Here is a 16,315-nt window from a genome sequence, read left to right on the forward strand (position 1 = left end):
AACCTCAGGTGTCTCATAGTGAGGGAGGGATTCGAGACAGAAACAACATACTAACTGTAGCCACCAAGCCCCTTATCCAGAGCAGTTCTGATTTCACGTGGCAATCTCATGTGTTTTAAAAAACAATGTTTAAAAACCCTTTTCTACAGAATCAATTTTACAAAACCTGCTTGCTGAAAGTAATATATAATAAATTTCCTGAGTTTTTAGGTATTCATGGTACTGCAACAGGTTAAAACAACTTTAACTTATTAGGTATAAATATTAACAAGTGAAACTGATTCCAAATGAAAACTGTAGTTTTTTACATAAGTTATAGTTTTGCTTTTAAATAAAGCTAAATGATCAAATAAAAAATGCCAGACTTACAGGGTGAGAGTCTCCCAGATCACGAAAAGTTCCTTTTTTCCCCATTAGCTTCCTGTAGACAACCATGGGAAAATGTACATCCAGTATACAGTTATTGTAAATAGCCAGACCCAGCACTATACCAATCAGAGTGAACTGACCCTCAGTTTCAAAAGAGGATGGATTAAACCAAAACAATTTTGTAGATTCATCATATGTGAACATACCTATAAAAAAGGATTTTAAAAAAATACATTACTTTTCTATTTTATTAAATAGACTAATGAACAATACAAACATAAAATAATTACACATGCAAACTTATACATAGTAGGCATACAAAAATTGTTTTTTCTATTACATCAGCACTTGAGAGACCACAGTTCAAATATATGTGATTGTTATAAATTGTGGCAAATGGCAGTATGTCATTTTAAGAAGCCAAGGAAAAAGGAAACAAGTAGCAGGCAATTTTGGCTGCATTTTTCAAAACGGAAAAATGTTCATTAAATTCAATTCTCTAATCTTCTACTAATACAAATAAGAAATTAATTTACTACATCCACTGGTTGATTGAAAATGAATGCAAAACCAAAAGGAAAAAAACTACCATATTTTTAAAATGTTTCACGTATAAAAACATGTTTAATCTACATGTGCTGTTTTCAAAAACCAATTTTAAATTTCATTAAAGAAAAGTTTTTGTTTTTTCAAAACTGCACAATGATCCTATGAAGTTTTTCTAACTCCTAACGAAGTCAGATGAAGTCAAGTACATAAACTTGAATAAATTTGATAAAGGTAGATTATGTCCAAAATCCAAGGCTATTTAATATACATACACGTTAATTGTGAGCCAGTGAGTAAAACAAAAGTAGTTTGTATTTGTAGCCTTCTTTCAATTTCATATGTTTTTCACTATTCAAAACCCAAGCTTGGAGATTTTTTTTGTAACATTCATCTTAAAAAGTAGGAATGTTTCAGGGCGCCTGAGTGGCTCAGTTGGTTAAGCGTCCGACTTCGGCTCAGGTCATGATCTCATGGTTCGTGGGTTCTAGCTCCGCTTCGGGCTCTGTGCTGGCGGCTGGGAGCCTGGAGCCTGCTTTGGACTCTGTGTCTCCCTCTCTCTCTGCTCCTCCCCCACTCACACTCTCTTTCTCTCTCTCTCTCTCTCTCAAAAATAAACATTAAAAAAAAATTAAAAAGTAGGAATGTTTCGTTTACCTATCTAAAACCATTACTAAGACAGAATTATCTTCTTCCCTTTAAACAAACAGAATATCTAAGGAAAGGTTATATGATACTTTAATGAATTTACGATTTTTCTTACTTTACTAAAATGTTTTTCAGTTGCTACTGTGCAACTGAATGAAAATATTTTAAGAATTAGGTCTGAAAAGGGCAATTTCCAATAGAACAAACTTTAGAAATCAATTTGGCACATAAATATGTCAATTCATATGATTTTTGAAAGCTTTAAAAATGTTTATTTTCACATTTAGTTTAAGTTAAATACAAAGGAACCGTAAAATGTCCCCTGGATCATAAGAGTACAAAGTAAGCTAGGACGTTTTTCTAATGGAAGTTACAATTCACAAAATAACAGTCTGAAAATTATCCAATTCTTATCTGAATTTCAGTTTAGATCTAAATTTTTTTACAAGTCTAAGTTACAAGATTCATTGAAGTAAAAAACTTCACTTAGTTATAAATATGGTATGAACAAAGTCAAGAACAGTTGAAAACAATAAATTTGATGAAATCTCACAAACGTATGTCCTTGGTCTCAAGAGCAATAAACTAAATTAATCAGAATATAAATTACACAAGTCATTACTCTCCTCTCTGTGTATGAAATGAAAGATAATAATTTTAAGGTTCAAAGTGATCTATTTTGGGCACATTTTTGCCAGGTCCCTGGAAGAAATGCACCATAAAAGGTAGTTCTTATAAAACATTCTATTTTGGTATATTTAACCAAATATTCCATATTTGGTATTTTTAACCATTTCAATTACTTTACTTCACTATCAAGTAGAACTGTTTATGTTTTTTTTCTGAAAGTATTTCTGCATATAATGTAAGTATATTTTATTTACAGCTAATGTTTTACATGTTGAGATACAAAGGAATCCAGAGCAAAGGTTTACCAAACCTATGAAGCTCATAAATTAATTTTCTATCACAAAAAAGGCAAGGTTTTATGTGTCTTGGTTTACTTTGAACAAATTATATGCAAATTACACAGCTTTCTGATTATTAATAAACATTAGCTAAAATATATAGTCTTACTTTAACTACATTTATGTCATGAACTCAAAACGTCTATGTCCATTTGCACGTTTGTGTGTATATATGACCAGCTAAGAACAATAACAGAAAAGTCAATTCAATGTACATACTGACAATCAACAGACTGTAAGAGCTCAATTCTCAAAGCTTAAAGGAAATGATCTGCATTATTCTATGTCATATTCTTCACAATTCTAAAAGTACCTTTAGCGGAATCCTTTTCCTATGATGGTCATGCATTGTTTTTAAAAGTAAGCAAACCTGGTAACCAAGTAAGTGGTTACATCGCATAAACTGAATCAGTTCAGAATTATCTATCCAAGAAGCTGTTGTCTTTTACCACTTCCACTGTGCCTACTTGTCTACCAGTAAAATTCAAATCCTTCAACTTTCAGACTGAGATATGTAGATCAGTTTTTCCCAAACTGTTCAATGAAAAAACACTTCTGAGAGACAAATGTTATTAAAGGTGGGGTGGAAAAAGGCTTCTGAAGTTCAAAAAGTTTGGGAAAGCATAATATTAAGCCTCCTGAAATCCTGTAGTAAATAAACCTAATTAATTTGATACCAGTCAGGGTTTCCAAACTTTGAGCATGATACACTTGTGAGACATTCTCAACATTCTTCAGACAATTGTTGTATGAAACTCTCATTTCAGAAATGCCGTGAGTCTGAAGAATGTTTTCGAATAAAAAGAGCAAAGAAATCCTTCAATTGTTCTAATGTACCATTCTAAAGGGTTTTCAATTTGACTTACCTAAAAGACAATTTCCTACAGTAAAATATTTGGCTAAGTAATCTAAATAAGAACTTGAATAAATGCGTGATGCACATCACTCCCCTAAACCCAAATTCAGTCATTTTCTGTGACTCTAGGAAATCTATACTGAAACCTACTGTTTACTCTTTGTAACTGAGAATATTTATAAACCTAGGTAAACAAACCCTTAAATCAAAAAGATATGACATCATGATCACATCACTAAAATATTTACCAATATCTGGATTGAAGATTTCCTCCACAACCAGCTGAAAAAATTCTTTGGAAACACCTCCCTCATCAACTCCTTGTTCTCCTTCAAATTCCACATACAACTGTTTCTTCAAGTCTGCAGGATTTTCCATAGCGATCATCTCTAGCTAGTGAGTGAAAAGATAAAGTGAAAAGAAGGTGACTGCCAGTTTAAGGATGAAAGCAAAATAAAAATAAGTAGAAAAAATAAAAACAAGGATTCAGGCTATGGAGCAAATAAAAGATACTGACTTTTGGTTTGTTTTAAATGGAAACAGGAAGCAAACCAGTAAAAAGCCAGTAAAGGCAAAGATTCAGTCTCACAGATAATGGAAAAATAGGATAGAAAAGAAATCGGCATAGAATAATAAAAGAGTTACTTTCTAACTATTGATTTGTCATGAAATTAACATATAGTAGAAAATTAAAATTAGATTTTCTGTTACTTCTGTATAACAAACCTGGGCTCTAAAGGTTAGGACATGGAAAGAAGTCAACACAGCCAAATACATAAGTGACTACTCAAACTAAATCATTTCAGCAAAAACAACAGAGTACAGAAGTTTGACTTCAAGTTTGTTTGCTAGTAAGTCTTTATGTTTAATAGAATAGAAACTAAGGAATTAAGTTTTGTTATCTATTAAGCCATGAATAAAATACTTTCAATTAAGAGAAGAAACATTGGGTAAATAGGGAGCAGCTTATGGTCTCTTATAGCACTTAATACAAACTGCCACGTCTTGATGGAACCTAAGACATCTTATATATACTTTTTTTTGAAAGCAGATGAGATTTACGCTTGCTTACATCCTTACTCTTAATTTCTTACTAACAGTTACATTTTTCAACTATAAATCTTTACTGGATACTTTTTTGAATCTATAGAATAATACACAGTAAGTGATCTCAGTCATTAAGAGATTAATCAGAAAATACACACTAAATACTAATGTGAACTATTTATACTTCCAGTTTTTAATGTATTTGAAATTTACTAATAGCATGCCTGACTGATCACCCGCTTTATTTGCTAAATAGACTTAAAATGCCTTCTGGCGGTTAAAAAATTTGAAATTTGCCAAAACAGAGTATTTACGAGTGTTCAAGTTATTCCAACCATTGCAATTATAATTTTAAAAATGGTTTTGAGCAATGCAAACATCATCAAAACAACTGTACTATAGTCCTCAAGCAATTACTTTAGGTAACAGTACTGGTTTGGACATTCTAGTAGGTCTATAGAAAAATAAATCTCTTGGGGCGCCTGGGTGGCGCAGTCGGTTAAGCGTCCGACTTCAGCCAGGTCATGATCTCGCGGTCCGTGAGTTCGAGCCCCACGTCAGGCTCTGGGCTGATGGCTCAGAGCCTGGAGCCTGTTTCCGATTCTGTGTCTCCCTCTCTCTCTGCCCCTCCCCCGTTCATGCTCTGTCTCTCTCTGTGCCAAAAATAAATAAACATTGAAAAAAAAATTAAAAAAAAAAAAAAAAAAAGAAAAAGAAAATCTCAAATTCATGAACCCGGACAGTTGTCCTAGATCCATGTTTTTCAAACTGTCAACTGCCACTCATTAGTGGGCAGCCCAATTCATTTAGTGGTTTAAAACCAACAACGGGAGGAAAGAGAATGTGTTCCACATAGTAATGGCATCAACGATTTTGTGAAACTTTTGTTTCAACTATAAGTATAGACAGATACACATACATGTATGTACCTATGCTACGACAAGTATCACTTTCCTACTTGGGAATACAGTCAAAAAAGTTTTAAGAACAAAGGCTGAAATAATCTAGATATCTTCAACTTTTGGAGTCTGTGAATTTAGAATCTTTAGCTTTAAGAAATGTCCTGTGTAACAATGGTCTTTAATATTTACCAAAAAAAAAAATTTATGCCAAGTTTTTAAAGATAATTTATTTTTGTGACAGAGTGTTGTGAATTGAGACAGAATAAATACTCTGTAGTTGTTCCAACTATCACTTAACTTTTAAACTTTAAATTTTAGCAAGCGACTCAAGTAAGCCTGTTTCCTCATCTGCAGAGAAAAAAAAGGGATAGTACTCTTCATACTGCAAAGATGTGAAGGCTTAATAAAAATATACAGAAGAGTTCTAGAGCAGACAATATTACTAAGATAACACATCATGTTGCAACCTTTTAAAACAACTTTGATCTTTGAACATAAGATTCATAATTTGATTTTATAGCCTAGTCCCAAGTTTGAAAGAACCTTGGGGAAAAATAGTTCCAGTTGGAAACCTGCTTCAAGCCACAGAAAATAAAGAATGCTGAGAACTAAATTAGAATTATCAGCTCCAATGTGGTTTACCCATCACGCCAACATCCTATATTGCCATGGAACGCATTCCTAGTTTCCTTCTTCCAGTTCCCACCTGCCTAGGTGTCAAAGGAATATAAGTCAATGTTTATATATATGCCCTTATAACACAAAGACAAATCTGCTTATATCAAAAGTATAATGCATTCTGAGGTGAAAAAACTGATTATCTGCTATTTAAATCATACTTCCTATAGTCCTCTTTATTAACATTCACAAATGAGAGCTGACTCCATTATCAATGTGATTGATATCTTTTAAAGGATTCGGTGTCGATTCTACAGGATTCAGAGGCCATGTGTTGTAGTCTTAGTTCCAACTAAGACACCTCATAGGACACTGAAACAAATTTATCTTCATTCCTTTTTTTTTTTAAAAAGATGTTCCTAATACCTTTTTTTTTTTTTTTTTTTTTTTTCTAGAGTGAAAGAGAACAAGTGAGCAGGGGAGAGGGGCACATGGAGGGAAAGAGAATCTTAAGAAGGTTCCACACTCAGTGCAGAGCCCAACACGGGGCTCAATCCCACAACCCTGGGAACATGACCTGAGCTGAAATCAAGAGTCAGATGCTCAACCAACTGAGCCACCCAGGAGCCCCTAACTTCATTCTTATAAAATATTAAATGTCTGTCTGTCTCCATCAATCTCCACAGCGCTCTCCACCCTGAGTGCCAAAATAATTCAATATAATATTTTATAATTATAATTGTAAACATATAGCTTTCTTTCTTTGCTTTAGTTTCATCTATAAAATGAAAATGATATAATAAAAAATTAATATATGTGAAGCACTAGATGAATTCCCTGTACAACAACGCTTTTGTTATTGTTACTTTTATTTGTACTAAAAATTCTTTCAGGCATGCCTGAAAACCTAACAACCCAGATATTACAGAACAAAAATATTTCAGTAACAACACAAGAATAATATATAGCACTTATGTGCCAGGGCACTATTCTCAGCACTTTACATATATCAATTCACTGCATTTTCACAACAATCTTATGAGGCCAGTAATATTATCAATCCCATTTTACAGATGAAGTCTCCAAAGTCATGAGAGGTTCAATAACTTGCTTTTAGTGTTAGTAAATAGAACAGATTCTAATCCAGAAGGAAGCTCTTAACTATTATGCCTTCCTGCCTCTCTTCAATAACTAGCAATAATCTTTTTTGGAATTGTAAGTGACTTTTATTTTCTTCATGTTTTCTGTATTTTCAATTAGTTTTTACAATAAACATGTATTTCAGAATCAGGATGTAGTCACATGTAAATATGTAAAAAGAATGATTTGAAAAATAGATGGCAACTGAACTCTGCAGGCAAAAATTTCCATTACCTATGTTCTATACTTAATATATATATTTAAATATACTATATACTTAATATATACCTAGGTATATATTAAGTGGTTCTGTAAAATACTTTATCATTTATGTATACATGGGCAGTCTACCTTTAAAAACAATGTTTACTTTTAATTATAGCATAAAATTTGCCAGTTACCATTTGACAAAGGCCATTAAGGGGCTACATTTTTATTTTTCTTAAACACAACCACTTCTGACCCACTGTTCAATCAGAGAATGATTTCAGAACTGAATTGTAAAGGTATACAACTTTCTGTAATAAATACATAGCATTTAAAACAGAATTATGAAAATCAAAAGCTGTCTTGAATACAGGATACTTGGAAATTGAAAGACTAGGTCAGTGAACATTCTGAAAAGGAGTATTTGTATGCATCCTTGAATTGAAATCATTTAGTATACAGACTTGTAGTTTTATATATAGGTTTTCTTAAAGTAGGGTATATTTTGTATTAATTTAATATGAAGACTGGCAAAATGCAGATTACTGGGTTAAAATACACAACAGACTGGATGTAATAACATCTACCTCTTCCTTATATGACTTCCTCTTCTTACTAAGACTCTTGATTTCATCAATTGTTGGATAAAACGATTTTCAATTTCTGAACTTTTAATTGGCCATGATGATGAAATCCTAGAGAGATCATTTTTTAAAAAAATTGATCTGGTATCAAAGCATTCCCAGAATACCTAGGTAGGATGACATCTTAATATAAAAATATCATACTTGCCAGATGCAAAAGCGTTAAAAGGAAAACCCTATCCTTTAAAATCTTACAGTATTCTGGGCTATTATTATTCATGACAAAGTTATCTTTACCCATAGTTGAAAAAATTCCTTAATGGTATGGATATTTAAGTAGTATTCACATAAAATAGACCTAATTCTTAAGAATGCCTATGTTCTCTAAGAATGGCTGGCTTAAAACAACTTCAGTCAACTTATTAGACTCTATGGTTAAACAGTTTGTTTACACCTTTAAACTACTGACTGGAGCAAGATCTTTAGATTATTTAAGTATATTTAATTTTTTCATTTATCTATGAACAGATAAAGTGTTTTTTTTTTTTTTTTTTTTTTTTTTACTTTTTTTCACATAAAGTTTAGATGTTCGGTAACAGCCAAATCATTTAATCATATCTGCTTGTGAGACCAGGAACCCTGAGTTCTAACAGTTCCAATCCTGCCATTAATTTATACAGGCCAGAATCTGAGATTCATTTTTCTCACATGTAACAGTAAGGAGTTTCACAAATTTCATTTTTTTAGATTATTATATGATGCAGAGAATCTATGTAGATCTGCTTCATTCTCCTAATCTCCTTTGAGTACATAAATCAGACATGAAGTTAATTTCCTTTAGAATAAATCTTAAGAAACAATAATCATCATTGCATTAAGCACAATAAAGTGAATGTACAAGATAAAATTAATCATACTCAGAACAGAAGATAATCTGATTCTTAAAGCACTGTAGATCAATTGTTAAATAAAAGAATCAGGTTTTATTTAAATAACTAAGGGTGTGTGTCAAGGAAAATACTGGGGGCTGGGTCAGATAGTACTGTTAGAGCCCAGAAAAAATGAATGATTTTTTTACAGGGGACTGAGCAGAACTAATTGGTAGTAGGGGGCTTTTCATTTGTGCTTATCATCTTTACCTGTTCCAGTTCACAGTTTTGGACTTTCCTATCCAGTTCTACTCAGCCATTCCTTTCAGTCTTTAGATCCCCACTCAAAATTCTAGGATTCCCAGAACCAAGAACCTAATCTGAACCAAGTCTCAGACCACTGTCAATCCTATTTCTACACCTGCTATTTTCACCACCTTTTCAAAGACTGCCAGTTTTCCCAGTATGTACTTGTATATAAAAATGGCCTCAATAAATATGTATATATAAACCGTACTAGTTGCTATCTTCCCAAATACTGGTTTGTAGACTGGCTTTATGGGAGTATCTGCGGACATGACCAGAAATATAGATTTCTAGGCTCCACACCAGACTTCCTAATCTGAATCTCTAGAGGGTAAAACCTTGAAATTTTTCTTTTAAACAAATTTCCCATTCTGATGTGAAGGCAGTTCAGGGTATGTCATAGATGGCAATACTGTCTTCCATGATACTCGTACTCTCCTAACACAATCTAAGATAAAAAGTATGAATAAAATTTTATATCCTTTTCCTTTGGGAATGCTTGGTCTAAGAAAAGTGACAAAATATCTACTTTTAAAAGAATACACAAATACACAAATGTTTTGAGTAAAATACTATAAAAACCTTATGTTAGAATTGTTTTAATTCAAATGAGCTCATAACCATCACTGTCTTATTTTCTAAGAAACAATAAAAAATAGTGAAAGTAAGCCCTGGGGGAAACATTCCAGCAACTTACAGGTATGGGAGTAGTTCTTAAATGATTCTGAGATACCTACCTATGAAAAGGCAGTTAATATTTTACCATATTTCACTGATTCTAAAATTCATTTTTCTGTTTTTGCACTTTAACATCTCTGAAATTATGGATATACCATACAACTGGTAGCATCTCACAACTAACTGGCAGTCTTTCTTTTTTAGTAGTAATAGTGGGTCCTATAATCAACAGCATTTAAGGTTCAATAAAATAACTGTAAACACTAATTCAGCTGTCACCAAAGATAGTTCCTCTAGAAAAAACTCCAATTAGGAAATAATCTGCTAGTCTGGTCTGAATTACATGGTATGAGAAGGTGGCAAACATATTTTTCATTTAAAAAAAATCTGAAATTATCAACTGAAGGTACTACCCCTCCCTTTTCCTCCATGACAGTCAGCCTGACAATTAACTGAAAAATAGGACCTAACAGAAAACATACTCAAGACTGTCATATATGTAGTCACTATTTTCTGGGTCTCATTTGTATACTAAGGAGATGAACTCCAAGCCTCCTTTTAGCTCTTAAAGCCTACAATCCTATAACCTTAATTATTTAATTATTAATATTGAGCTCACCACAAAGTTTCTCATTTCCTCTTCTTTTCCTGACCCTAAATTAGCAGGCCATAAGAAAGTGGTCAATAGGTTTATTTTGTCTGTCAAACTGATATAGAAGAAAGAATGAAGCTTTAAAAAAGCAAAGTAGATCCTTGAAGAATAAGATGTTAAAACCCATCAGTACTTTTGGGAGTTCAGCTGAGAGGATGTCCTTAAACTACTTTTTGTTGTAAACCTTTTACTTTTTGCTACTAAAATACTATAATTTTTATCATAATCACACATTCTATGAATATTTTTTAAAAAATAGAGCATCAATTGACTGACTCACAAGGCTATTTTGATGATTTTATTTTTCTGGCCCTTCATATTGTTATTAAAAAAGAAAGCAAAAGAAAAAAGGGAAGAAGAGTAAAATCTGCTTAGTATGAATATTTAGAGCCCCTAAGAAGCTTCTCGGTGGTCATGATTCATCTTTACATCTTTACTGCTTAGCAAAATGCCTCACACAGAAGATTTCTAAATTAAACTGCTTTTGTGGACTGGTAATTTAAGTACAGGTATTATCTAGTGAATCCTAATTTATAACTGGTCAAATTATAATATTCAGGTTTGGTATAATGAAGCAGAACTCACTAAAAAAACCCAATTTCTTAGCATAATTAAAAAGTTCAGTTAATTTTATCCTAACATCTGCTTTAAAAAAGGCCTTATAAACCAACATGATTGTTTCCTCAAAGTTCTAGATGATAGAATAAAGTAAGTATACAACAAGTACTTAAACTTTCGTTGATTCTTAGCCTTGCTTTACTAAGGGGGTGGTGGTGGGAAACAAGGCGGGGGAAGGAAAATAAAGTTGGGTAGATTTCTTAGCAGAAGGCAGATAAGGAAGGTGGACAACATTTTTTTTTAAATTCTGGATTGAATCTTATACAGAGTGATTTCACTGCTTTTTAAAAGCCAGGCACAGCTTTTGCTGGAAATAGATGAAAGAATCCCAACTCAAGAAGCCAAACATAAAATGTGTTGTTTTGGGATATGCAGTTCTGCTCTAACAATCGAAATTCATAGAAGACTTCAATATCCTTTTCACAAAACATCACTCACGCTTTTGTAAGATACCCTACTTTCTGCTAAATTATGTAAAGTTGCTGGCTGCCTGATGATGAGTTGTTAAGTATATTAATTATTTATGTAGCTCAAAACTACAGGAGTAAAATAAAAAGAGCATCAGAAAGCAAGCAACAATAATTACTCCAAACAATTAATGCCTCTTTCTGCCGCTGTTGAAAAACTGCTTGAGTTGTTTAAATAGTGTAGAACTTTTCTTCAATACTAGAAATATATTTGATGTTTTAAAAAACCAATTAACAAACAAAAGAGGCATAAAAATCTCGAAAACTTTTAAGTTTCTGAGGTGTCAAACAACTTTTTCCACTGGTTAAGTTTTATGAATATTCAGATTTAGACAAACCAATTCTAAAGCTAAAATATATTTTAAAATAAATACCACAATTTCCTAGTTGTGTCATGGTTTATCTTCCACTAGTATGGAAGGTTTACTGCATCTTAATTTTAGCTGGCATCAAATTTTACTTAAAGTGGTTAAAAAAAAGAACTAGTAATGATGGGTGTATCTAATATTCTGAATACAATAAAATCCTGCAATAAAGCACCCTATGGCAAATGTAAATTTTGGTACATGATTGGCAACTGGTTTCTGTCTTCTGAACAGGCCTGCACTCTTACTTAAATGGGGGCAGTAAAATTCTTATTTTCTGCTGCGGGAAGGAATGAACAAAAGGCAACAATCTGGAGATACAGGAAGTTAGAAGGTGGGTACTTGTATTCCCAATATTCTCCTAGCTCAATCTCCCTGGGTTGGGTTTATGAAACAAGGCACCATTAATTTCAAGAAATCCTGGAATAGCTGCTGTTTTCCTAGAAGTTCCAACAAACTCCAAGACCCAGAGTAGTTCATACAGATTATTTAAGTGGTTAAGAAAATACCACAATCAGGCAGTGCCATTCAGGGGCATTATGAGTGACCCAGCAGGAACTCTTACCAGCAACGCATGCTAAAGTGTCTAGATCACTTCAACTTCACAATAACCCAACTCTAAACTTTACGTTTAGAGTTTGTGAATTTTTGAATACCACTTATTATTCTATGGTATGATTTTATTGTACCACTCTTCCCAGTTAAGGCTTGACATTCATACTTATTACTGTCTCCACATTCCCCTTGTTCTTGTGTTCTAGTCTCTTCCCAACATCCACTTGTCTTCTGAATAGAGAAAAAACTTTTGGGGTTAGTTGTCGATATTTAGAAAATCTTTTTCAAAGACAGAGTGACCATTATTTAAGACAACCAATAGTTTGTGGGACGCATTTATAAATTTGGACAGGAACAACAAAAGTATAATATTTACATTTATAATACAAAATGTCCATGTGTTCCTAAGCCATGTAATACATTCTTTTTCAGAGTCACTTATAAAATGAATTCACTGAACTGTATTACAATCTCCCCAGCATTAGGTATGTATTCTAGTACTAATTTTTAAGCATTAGCCCAACTTACCCGGACAAGTGCATCATCTATGATATGGTCACGTCTGACTTTGAGTCTCAAATATGGATTCAACTGCTGTCCTTGAACTAAGCTGTAGAGAACAGTGATTCTTCGTTCACTGTACATGCGAATTCTATTGTCATAATATAATCCCAAATTCTTTGTGACAGCATTCAATATAAAGGGACATGTCATGAAAGAGAATTTGTTCTCTGTTTCTACTTTGAAAAAAGTATAGTCTTTATCCATTTCTAGAACATCATTCAGTGGTTCATTAATAAACTCTTCAAAAGGGATAAGTGGTTTTCGACAGTCCAGAGTTTTAACACCAAGTTCAGTTTCCAGTGGGTCCACTCGAGGACCTTTCTTGTTTCTTCTTTCCTCTCCCAAAAGCTCCTGAAGTGTCAATTCACTTGACTCAGGGATGGGCTCTTCATCATCTTCTTCATTATGATTTGTGTCCACTTCCCCACCCACTACATTTGCATAGTAAACCATTTTCAAGCACTTTGAAGCAGCAACAATAGCATCATCATCATTCACTAGATTGCGACTGTTAAATTCATTGCTTATGACCTTGTAAGTAATAAGTTGCTGAAATGTTTCCATCATTCTGCGAATCTGGTCTGCACTGTATTTAGACCACAGTCTAACCAATTTTCCTTGGGCTGCAAGGGGTAGCTTACTCATTGCTTTGCAAAATAATGGCAAAGCCATTTCCAGATATTCAGGACTGTGGAGATTTCTATTCTCCATTACAATAATGAATAAATTCAGATAATTAGGATCTCGAGAGTATACATTGTGATATGTCAAGTCACATTCCACATTAGGTGACAAATATACAAGTGCATTGAGAAAAGCAGTTTCTATTTTTTCATTAGAGAGTAATCTGGTGTAGACCCTTCTAATGGCCTCAATATCCACAGACACATCATCAGGGCCTAATTTTTGTAAGTTGTTATCTCCTTGTGAACTATCACTTATCCTTGAAGAAGATGCTTCTGAATCTTCTTCCATAGCAGCAGCAGCAGAACATGCAGCTTTTTCCTTTTCATCCTCATCTTTGTCTTCATCCTTTCCTTGAAGAGATTTCAGTTCTTCCTTGGTGTGTTGCTTGACTTTCCGAAAGCTCTGTACCAATGCCTCAGCACTAGAAAAAACTCTTCCAATAACACGGATTAAAGGGGAATAATCCTCTCTCTCTCTACATAATTCAAGAATTTCATATACCGTATCTTCTGTTAGGTAAGTCACATCTAGAAAATTAAAGAAAAAAGGAGAACATTTATTTTTTAAGTATGTTTACTTTGTCTTAATAAGTTCTAGTGAAAAGTAAAATAGCCAAAACATTTTGTACTCAATACCATTTATGATGTACAGCTCTTTTAAAATGTATCTAATACTTAGATTCAACAAAATATATTTTATGTTTCTTTCCATGAAATAACAGAAACAACCTCACCCATTCTTTTACATTCTTTCATTAATATACAGCATTTAATGAGTTTAAACTCTTTTCATAATCACAGTAGACTACAGCTTTAATTTGTAAATATGTGAACCAAGCCATCATGTGATTTGACTCATCACACCTCTTTACAACCTCACTTTAGAAAAAAAAACAAAAAAACAAAAAAAAACAACCTCACTTTAGAGAAGAAACACTGTTCTTCTGAGAGGTTTCTTCCTTATTTCACTACTCTGTTCTCAAAAGACTGAGAAGGCAAGAAAGGTTCCTTTAGTATTCTCTTTGATAAACCACCCTTGTCTTACTTTTGTATTATCTGAAAATCAAACTGGTTCCTTTGGAGTCTTCATTTTTAGTTTTTTTGCAGGGTGGTTATTCTGTGGGTGATTGACAAGAATTAATACACGTTTCTCATAAAACCTGAAGTTGACAAACACTGCCATCTGCAGCCAGGAATCAGGTTGCAACAAACCTTACAGAGTAACAGGAAATAGTTACAGGGTCAGGCCAAGGCTTTTCCTTCTGGGTAATGGGGCGATGCTCCCAGAATGCTCTGGAAGCTATGTGTTAAAAGTAATAATGTCACTACAGCTGCATTTCTGAATGACTGTGTGAAGCAGAATTTTGCCAACCTAGAATATCATGGCTGTCAGATGAGCTAGAAATAAATTTCCACATTGTTTAATAAGCTAGTGCTCTTTCTAGTATCTACTTAATATTGCAGTCTAGTTGATCCTTACTTAATACAGAAAGAAGCTTTTCAGCTTTTTCCATCTTGCCTTCAGAGTCTTTAAAACACCAGTAATGACTGTCCCTCTAAATTAAGCTTAATCTTTCTTGGTACTTTTCTTGTATATATAAAAATTTTATAAGGAAGATAAGCTGCTTTTGCACTTAGATACCATTGTTTTTGCTGTCTGTAGTACTTAAATCCAAGGTAGTTTTAGTATGTTTTTCTATTATATCCATCCTCCCCCATTAAGAAATAACCCTATAAGAGGCAAAAATGACAGGAGGCAAGGAAAAGCCAGACCAAATATCAATTTATTACACATTTTCAGAATTACAGTAATGTTAATAAGTTGAAATTCAAATGAAATCACAGAAGAAACAAAAAGAACATTTCAAGGATTTTGGAGATAAAAATCTCTGGAGACAGGGACTACTGCTGTGGTGAAAGTCTGTAGCAGTTTGCTGGCATGCATCTTACTTCCTCTCACATCTGTCTCTAAATAGTAACTTAGACCTCCATTATCACCTTTTCAAATATTTTTATATTTGCCATTATTCTCTTTCAGACAAAACCAGATAAACATATAGCTCTCATTCTCTTCACCAACAAAAATTAAATCTATACATATATCCCCTTGAGAGGAATGGAGAATAAGTCTGGAGATTATAGAATGCATAAGCTTAATTAAAAGGGAACCCCAATGGATGAAACACATTAGAACAACAAAGAAAAACTCCAAGTGTGTTCCCTCTCTTATGCTTTGTTTACTCAAACACACAAAAAAGAATATTAACATGCTCTTTTCTAAAATTCCAAGTTGTCATCTATTTAAATGTTAATTTATTTCATGCAGTTTAATCTGAGCTTTCACAATGCTTGACTTTTTCACAGCACTGAGTGCAGTGATTAAGAGGAACCATGTAAAACATTCCATTCAACTCCATCTCAACGCTTGGGGATATTAGACAATTGACAACTCGCAGATTCAACACATCAAATAATAGAACTCCCTGGTACTTACCATGAATTTCAATTTAAAAAAGGAAAAAAAAACATTTTAAAAATTAAAATTAGCTTAGCTATAAATGTACTCAATTCTCATGATCTACCATCAAAACAAAAGCAAAAAAAAAACAAAAAAACCCACACTTCATTTTCTCACTTATAATCTGAGATAGGCTAAATAATCACAAAATT

The 16,315-nt window shown here is 33.1% G+C and overlaps 1 protein-coding gene across 6 annotated transcripts in view; it reads right to left on the reverse strand.

Annotated features, from left to right (window-relative positions):
- Positions 1-16,315, reverse strand: part of UBE3A (ubiquitin protein ligase E3A) — a 92,607-nt gene that overhangs the window by 19,342 nt on the left and 56,950 nt on the right. For all 6 annotated transcript variants that reach the window (XM_030317575.1, XM_030317574.1, XM_030317573.1 and 3 more), the window contains 3 exons: positions 12,924-14,173; positions 3,636-3,780; positions 370-575 (listed from right to left, as the gene is read on the reverse strand). In XM_030317575.1, coding sequence (XP_030173435.1) covers positions 370-575; positions 3,636-3,780; positions 12,924-14,173 — 1,601 coding nt within the window. The remainder of the gene's footprint in view (positions 1-369; positions 576-3,635; positions 3,781-12,923; positions 14,174-16,315) is intronic.

The sequence above is a fragment of the Lynx canadensis genome, chromosome B3 (assembly GCF_007474595.2).
Source record: "Lynx canadensis isolate LIC74 chromosome B3, mLynCan4.pri.v2, whole genome shotgun sequence".
NCBI classification, from domain to species: domain Eukaryota; kingdom Metazoa; phylum Chordata; class Mammalia; order Carnivora; family Felidae; genus Lynx; species Lynx canadensis.